The following is an 8,817-nucleotide window of genomic DNA, read 5'->3' as shown; positions in this document are numbered from 1 at the left end:
CCGTCCACGCCGTTACATTCAAGGTCATCTTAAAGGGTTTTTTGTGCAAGCTAAAAACTGATGTCAACAATTTGTAAAGATATCGTTTAAACCCGAATGTATTGTAAACATTGTTTATCACAAAGTAATACTATTACATTGAAGACGCAAATAAACCTCAGTCACACAGACAGTCTTGATAGACGTACAATGGTAATATTTTACCTACAAAAACTATCGAACTTCTAGCTTGTTTCCCTCATGAATAGAAAAAGGAGTAGCGTAGCCCGTGGCCAGCCTCCTCATCCATGCGGCGCCATTGTTCTAAGGAGTCTTGACTCTTGACTAAGATACCCACCGCATTGTATAGGAGATTTCATTAAGTGGACATCACAAACCACATAGTGTAGGAGACCTCATCGATCGGATATTCGGCCAGGGCGGCATGCTACATGCAAAAGGGTCATCTTATGAAATTATACTAAATGAGGTTCGTTCTGCGCTTAACTTTAAAAAAGGATCAGTTTTGTCGATTTTTACTAGTTAGTTGGTGTAGTGAAAGTGGCCGGCGTGAGTAGTGTGAATGATCTGATCTGATGTACAGCAGACGTCGAGAGAGAAGACGTGCAGGATAGCAGCAGGTAGCAGGGATGGCATGTGAGTACTATGTACTATGGTGGAGGCAGTTGATTGATTCCAATATCTACACCAGTCACGTGGAGAGGCAAACGGCCTTTGCGAAGCAGAGGAAAACTATTGAACCGCAGAACCAGTCAACCGTCCGGGTCACCTTATCACATCCACGTGAAGCAAATGTTGCAGCAGGCATAACCGGTTGGAACATTGGCGCCAGAGCTGCTTTCATGCAATGCTCCAACTGACCACCAGTCGCAGTTAGACAATGCGTTCTTGATGCCCCTGCCACTGCCCACTGCCACCATATATACTTACCTTCCTCCTTCAAGAGATGGACCGGTGTGCACTCCACCACTAGTCTTGTTGTATACTTAGCTCCCATGGCGGCGTTACACCACCTACTCTTCTTCCTCGTTGTGGCGCTCGCCGCCAGCGGCAGCAACGGCGCCATCGCCGCTGCGAGCGACGCTGACGATGTGCAGCTGCGGAAGGTAGCCCTTGCACAGGCAGTCGAGGTCCTTTCCAGCTACCGCCCCGAGACCACGGATGCGGAGACACTGAAGCGGGCGGTGGCGGCGGTGAACCGCGAGGCGCAGCGGTACTGGAAGCCCATCTTCAAGAACGTCAACAAGGTGATGGCCAGCGGCGCCGACGACCGCACCAAGGAGGCGGCGTTCGCCGCTGCCAAGGAGCTTCTCAACCGCGAGCTCGGCCAAGGCCCGGACGCCATCAAGATGGACTTCGAGTTCGTGTGACCTGCGTGCACGCATGACGCATCGCCACCTCTGCCTTTCTTTTTTTTCTTTTTTCCTAAGGCCTTAGCGTGCCATGTCTCTGTCTGTGGTGTTGTTAGTCCTGCTGCTCCCTGCGGCCTGTCGTAGTTGTGTGAGGCTTGCTTGTAGCCTGTGTTCCCTTAGTCAGCGAGGTGGGTGTAAGCACGGATTGGATCACCTCTCAGTCTCTGTCTCGCGCAAGAACACACAGAAAGACAAAGGTTTTTGCGATGCGAACAATGCACTAGTGGGGACGGGGCCGGGGCTCCCGTAAGGGGCTTTAGTCCCGGTTCACCAACCGGGACTAAAGGGGCGGGACTAAAGGTCTAACCTTTCGTCCCGGCCCTCTTACAAGCCGGGACTAAAGGTGCTCCACGTGGACGCCTCGTAGCGCCCTAGGGGCAGGCCCTTTAGTCCCGGTTCGTTACACGGACCGGGACTAAAGATTTTCAGATTTTGCTGGTTTTTGTTTTTTTTTAAATTAAATTATTTTTGGGTTTTAGGGTTTTAGGGTTTAGGTGTTCGGGAGATTAACGTGATGCCTCGTTTGGTGTTCGGGAATTAGTTTTCATATAATTTAAATAGAAATAATTATGCATATATATATATGAGATTAACTTATCTTACAAGCGATCATATATATACAATTATATGGAGATCTGAATTATCGGGACTAGAGCCCGTCTATTCGATTACATGGACGAACATCAGTAATGGCCCTTAGCTACACTAAATCGTCCTTTGTCTTCTATAGCTTCCGTCCTCAGAAATCCTGCAAGCTCCTCTGCAACAGCAATCGCGCGTTGCTCTGGTAGGACCTTCGTCCTCATGGCCGTGTGCTATATAAGAAGAGGAGATGAATATGAATATCAATCATGATAACAAAGAATGACGGGTAAAAATAGAGGTGTGAATGTTCATTGCTTACGTCGAATCTATGATCCTTGAACTCAGAGGTAAACGTGCGAATGGTCTCGCAAACATAGTATCCGCATAGATGCGTTCCCCGTGGCTGCTGGTAGCACTTTACGAGAACAGAATATATATAATCAAAATAATAATCTAGCATCATAAATGTATTGAAAATTAATAGAAGTATATCATACTACTACTTACCTGAGCCGCTCTAAAGGTCAGCTTCTCAGGAAAGTTACCGGAAGTCACGCACTTGAACCGCTTCCAAACCCTGCCCGACAAGGATAATGATTTGCTAAGTTTTTCATTAATTGATATATCAGAAAATCATCGAAAGAGACTGATACAGCGCAAGAATGATTAAAATTACCCTTGGAGCATGTCCTGCAGGCTTTGGAACTGTTCCAAGGGTCTCGATAATGGGTCGAAGGCATCAACTCTTCCCTTATCAATTTGAATCTCCAACAGAATCCAATGAAAGCTGCATATATATATATATATATATATATATTTTGTGTGTGTGTGTGTGTGTGTGAGTAACTTATCAATTACACTTATAAGTGAATGGACACAACAGAGTAAAGACCCTCACCTGAAGTTGTATGGAAACAGTATGTGGTCATAGAAATTTTGATCTATTAGAAACCTTAGAAGGTTTTCCTCCGTCTCCTTGGGTTTGTCAGTTAGCGTCGCTATATGTATTTTATCTGGGTCAATAAACCCAATATTTAGGATCCTCTTACTTTTACAATCCAGAATCTTCATTCTGCATAATAAAGTACAAGTTATATATAGATAATGAATTGAAATAACTAAACAAGTTATATGTAGACAACGAATTGAAAAACTTACAGACAATAGCAACTCATAAGCGATTTGTCGAGGGCGTCGCCATTGTACATCTGGAAGAGTTCATCAAAGTCGATATGGATTTCTTCGGAGCGGCCGTAGTACTCCCGTGGGACACTCAGCACGATCATCGTTCTCCCATTCTTTGATTCACTTAAGTACCATTTATGCAAGTAACGCATATTTGTTGGGAGATCATCTTTGCTGACCAAAGGCTCTCCCATGACAAAATGTGGCTTAGGGGCTACCACAACCTTGGGTATCCTGTTGTCTTGGGAAGCCATCAAATCTTCAACCGAGATACCACATTCAGCCGCCAACTCCTTTGCTCTTTCAAAAGCTTGCCCTTGCACCGGAGGGGGAACATTCTCGGTTAACACCTTGAGGGGGTGGGATCGACTGTTTGCCTGTTGTCCAAGCTGAGGAACGTCTGATTTTTTCTTGCTTGTAGTTGAACTTGATTTGGTCCCACTTGCACTTGCACGTGAGCTGCTCTTTTTCACTTGCTTGTGCAATGTGCGTGTATAGTCATCAGGCTTATAGTGTAAGTCATACTGTGATGGAAGGGTTATGAAGTCTTTCGCCCATGCTATTTGCTTCTCGGTGTATTCGGGGCGGGGCTCGGGTTCCTTCTTTTTCATCTGCGCATCATGCTGTTCCTTTGCTATCCTGGCGTTTTCCTCGGGGGTACGATCATAAGGTCTGATAGGAAGATTAGCATGAGGTACCTTTGGGAGGGGCGACAGTTTGCGCTTTGGGGAGCTCCGTCGCTTAGAAATCATCGACGGAGCGTTCTTGCTGGCACGCTTCCGCTTAATATCATGTGCGGGCGGCGGCGGAGACGGACGACCCAAGTCCGGCGGCGGTGATCGAGATGGACTCGTGTTGTGCTGGCCGACGTCATGTGGAGGGCTTGGAGGTAATGGAGGTGTAGGTGACCTGCGACGACTCGGAGGCGGTGTTGTCCTTGGGGGCGAGCCTGGAAGCTTGATGTAGTTCTTGTCCCATAGGATGACTCCACCCAGTACTTCTCCGAGTGTCCTCTCATCTTCGGGTCCAGCTATGTCGAGCTCCATATCATTAAACCCCGTCATGATTTCATCCACCCCGACTTTAGCAAAGCCAGCTTGAACCTCACGGCCATGCCAGCGTGCATCAGGGCCAGAAGGTAAAGCTTGTCTGACGGCCACCTTCATGGATATGTTCTTGAATTTCTAATGGAGTTCACATGATGTTGACTCCTTGATTCCATCCACGGGGTAGCCGGGACCGCCCTCTATCATTCTTCGTTCATCGTCGGGCGGGGCCTCAGATTCAGCCACACTGCTTCTCCGCTTAGATGGGGCGCCGGTAATATCAAGTGCAGGATCTTCCTGGCGCGGTACTCCTCTCAGCTCATCAATCTGCTTCTGTTGCTCGTTAATCCTGGCAAGCAACTGGTTGAACTTGTCATTCTCCTCATCCTACTGCCGCTTCTTTGCTCTCTCTCGGCTTCTGTAAGTGTCTTGGTCTCTGGCAAACCCAAGCCACCACGGGTAAGAAGGACCGAAGCCTCGCGTTCGTCCTCCATGTTCGTCATTGCCGAGGACCAGTGTGAGAAAATCTTTATCTCTTTCTGCAGTGAACTTTCTTTGTCCCTCCTTAATTTCTTTCACTATCCTTTTCCAATTCTCCCTGGGTATCCTAAGATCGTCATTCCAGATGAGGTCCCCTGTTGTTTCGTCGTACGACCCATCATGCGCAAGGAACCAATTTCTTGCTCTCAATTCCCACTCATCCCGGAGTGGTTCAGGTACGATGCCTTTATCTATCAGATCTTTCTCTTTCTTATCCCACTTTGGGATGGCAGTCTCATAGCCCCCTGGCCCCAGCTTGTGGTGATATTTCTTCTTGTCGGCATTTATCTTGTTCTTTTCTGATAATGCCTGGGCATCTTCTGACTCCTTGTACTCTTGAAATGCCTTCCAGTGATTTGCCTGCTTGGCAAGATACCCCTCGAATACTGGCACTTTCTTTGTCTTCAGATAGTTTTTCCATAGCTTCTTCTTCCAGCTACGGAACAGTTCGGCCATCTTCTTCAGAGTCCACTGCTTGACTTTGGCCCTCAGTTTGTCTGCGGCGTCTTCATTTTCACATTCTGGCAGGTTGAAATGTGACATGAGATCATTCCAAAGATTATCTTTGTACCTTACGGCGACATAGTCACTATCGGCTGCCCCTTTGCGCTTGTTCCACTCCCGAACGCTGATCGGGACGTGATCCCTAACGAGAACTCCGCATTGCTTCTTGAATATGTCAGCAGCATTCTTAGGAAGCTTGGGTTCGCCCGTAGGAAATATCACCTCAAATGTGTAATGCGTCCGTGCATCCAACTTTCTAGTCGGGCCTCGTTTCGTAGTTTTGCTCGATGTGGAGGCCTAAGAGGGAGAAACATTCGTCAAATGAATGTATATGTATACAATATAGAGCTATCTCCAATATTTTTCACATATTACAAGTGATTGTCGAACTTCATATGTATACCTCGCCGAACTTCTCCTCTTCACCGGCTTCTCCATTAGTGGAGCTATCACCTTCTCCGTCATTGGACCTATCTCCTGCCCCATCGGCTTCATCTTCGTGTCGCTCGAACTCCATTCCAACGTCCTGGTTTAGATATGACGACGGAGATTCAGCTGGTTCAACGTTGGGGCCGTCTTTGATTATATCTTCGAGAAGTTCTTCGTCTTCGAGGGTCCTGATATGTGGATCCATAGTTCTGCAAAAAACGGATTCTCTTAACCTTTGTACCAAAAAAGAATTATTCTATCAGGAACTCCGTTCCAAAACAACTTAAGTCCCGGGTCGTGGCTCGACCCGGGACTCCTAGATTTCTGCATAGTATTCAAAGTAGGAGTACTTTTCCAATTTGAGCATTCAATAAGCAAAACCAAATCGTCAAATAAAGTAGTATTCAAATTAGCATGCATTAAATTATAAGCTAATACATCATCACTTTTGTCCGTACATCGTCGAATATTATCACTAATACTCCTCGAATACTATCACACATATAGCATCGCTGATATATCTAGAACCGTAGCGCCCGACGGGTATCGGCGCGGGCGGTGGACACCAAAGAGAAGGAACCATCACAGGATCATAGCTCCAGTGAGATCCCCGAAGAACCTGCCAGGTATACTCGAACCTGCCCTCCAACGCAACCATGTAGCGACGGACGTGCTCATCCTCCTCGCTGACACGGTAACGTACCACCTCCGCGGTGTCCGGAAGCCTCGGCACCCTCACTGGCCCACGCGACCGCCACCAAACAAGGATCGGGTCAACGACGGGCTGGCTCCTCACCAACCTACGCCCCCGGAAGGTAGCACCTCCCAATACTAGTCGGGCGGAGCCGAGTCCCGGACAGGGCCCCTCTGATCAAGCAGGTGTCGTCCGCCGAGTCGACGACGAGGATGCGGGATAGGCATCGTAAAATGAACTAAAAAAATAAACTAGTTATATTAATTTTCTTGCTAAAAATAAACTATTAACACTTAAGCATATACAATCGCAAAATTAAACTATTAACACTTAAGCATATACAATAGCAAAGTTAAGCAATAATCTAAGAAACACTATTAACACTTAAGCATATACACTATAAAATAGCAAAATTAAATGACAAAAAAATATATTTCTTCTTCTTGTAACCCTAAACTAATTTTTCCTCTTCTTCTATTTCTCCTCTTCTTCTACTTCTTCTTCTACTTCTACTTCTCCTCTTCTTGTAGTACTTCTCCTCTTCTCTTCTTCTACTTCTCCTCTCCTCCTCTTCTAATTTTTTCTCTTCTTCTACTTCTCCTCTTCTTCTATTTTTCCTCTTCTTCTCCTCTCCTCCTCTTCTTATTCTCCTTTTTCTTCTTTTCTTCTCCTCCTCTTCTTATTTTCATTTTTTCTAATCTTATTTTCTTATTTTTGTTCATATTTCTTCTTCTTGTAACCCTAACCTAATTCTAAATATTACTAACCCTAATAATCTAGCACAAACCTAATAACAATAGGAATTAAATGACAAAAAAAATCTTTTTCTTTTTCTTCTTTTCTTCTCCTTTTTCTTCTTTTCTTCTCCTTTTTCTTCCTTTCTTCTCCTTTTTCTTCTTCTCTTCTCCTTTTTCTTCTTTTTTTCTACTGGCCGGAGTGTTGGGGAGGAGGGGGCGGGGGGCTTACCGGCCGGAGGTGTCGACGGCGCGCGGCGAGGAGGACGGCGGCGGCGAGGAGGACGGCAGGCGGCGGCGAGCAGGACGTCGGGCAGCCTGACGGCGTCGTCGAGTTCGTCGTTGTGCCGCGCCGGGCAGGAGAACGAGAGGAAGAAGAAGAGAAATGGACGATTTGGGTTGGAATTTTTCGAAGTCCCGCTTATATAGGTGGATCTTTAGTCCCGGTGTGTGGCTCGAACCGGGACTAAAGACCCCCTTTAGTCCCGGGTGGAGACACGGCCCTGCCGAAAAGGGGTCTTTAGTCCCGGAGCGTGGCTCCAGCCGGGACTAAAGGGGGTCTTTAGTCCCGGTGTGTGGCTCCACCCGGGACTAAAGCCCCTCCTCGGCTATACGATAAGTTTAGTCCCACCACGCCCAGCGAGGGGGACTAACACTTGTTTATAAGCCCCGTCGCAGCTTCTCTATCGAGCTCCTCTCTAAAGCAGACTTACGGGCCTAAACTCACTGAAAATTGTAACTATATTAGAAATTATAGGGAAAACTGAATCTAAATTCAAATGAGAATTTAGATTGAATTTTCTCTATGATTTCGAATATAGTTTAAATTTTTTTCTACTTTCATAATTAATAATTTTGACTTTCCAAACTATTATCTATTTTGTTATTTTCAATTAAAAACTATGTTTATTAAAAATTCTTTTTGCATATTTGAGAATTTGACAAAACTATGATAATGAAAAGTGTTTCAAATTGAATAAATAATGCAAAACTATTTTCTATTTTCATAATTAATAATTTTGACTATCCAAACTATTATCTATTTTGTTATTTTCAATTAAAAACTGTGTTTATTAAAAATTCTTTTTGCATATTTGAGAATTTGACAAAACTATGATAATGAAAAGTGTTTCAAATTGAATAAATAATGCAAAACTATTTTTTATTTTCATAATTAATAATTTTGACTATCCAAACTGTTATCTATTTTGTTATTTTCAATTAAAAACTATGTTTATTAAAAATTCTTTTTGCATATTTGAGAATTTGACAAAACTATGATAATGAAAAGTGTTTCAAATTGAATAAATAATGCAAAACTATTTTTTATTTTCATAATTAATAATTTTGACTATCCAAACTATTATCTATTTTGTTATTTTCAATTAAAAATTATGTTTATTAAAGATTCTTTTTGCATATTTGAGAATTTGACAAAACTATGATAATGAAAAGTGTTTCAAATTGAATAATAATGAAAAGCACTACAAATGAACTCTGAAAATGTTGAAAGTTGGCATGCTATCATCATTTCACCCACATAGTATGTGTTAAAAAGTTGAGAGGGCTACGACAAAAACTGGATGCAGTTCGTGTACAAAACGGACAATCTGTCTCGAAGTAACAGCGGTTCGAACGAGAACTCATCTCTTACAAAGGGATTTCATTTTTTTGAACTTATTTGAACT

The 8,817-nt window shown here is 44.2% G+C and overlaps 1 protein-coding gene across 1 annotated transcript; it reads left to right on the top strand.

Annotated features, from left to right (window-relative positions):
- The first annotated feature begins 955 nt into the window (after nt 1-955).
- Nucleotides 956-1,619, top strand: LOC123441114. The gene has a single exon (XM_045117628.1). The coding sequence runs from the start codon at nt 996-998 to the stop codon at nt 1,368-1,370; it is 375 nt and encodes a 124-aa protein (XP_044973563.1). The 5' UTR covers nt 956-995; the 3' UTR covers nt 1,371-1,619.
- The last annotated feature ends 7,198 nt before the right edge of the window (nt 1,620-8,817 follow it).

Source organism: Hordeum vulgare, chromosome 3H (genome assembly GCF_904849725.1).
Source record: "Hordeum vulgare subsp. vulgare chromosome 3H, MorexV3_pseudomolecules_assembly, whole genome shotgun sequence".
In the NCBI taxonomy this organism is placed as follows: domain Eukaryota; kingdom Viridiplantae; phylum Streptophyta; class Magnoliopsida; order Poales; family Poaceae; genus Hordeum; species Hordeum vulgare.
This window is presented reverse-complemented; position numbering and strand designations above follow the sequence as displayed.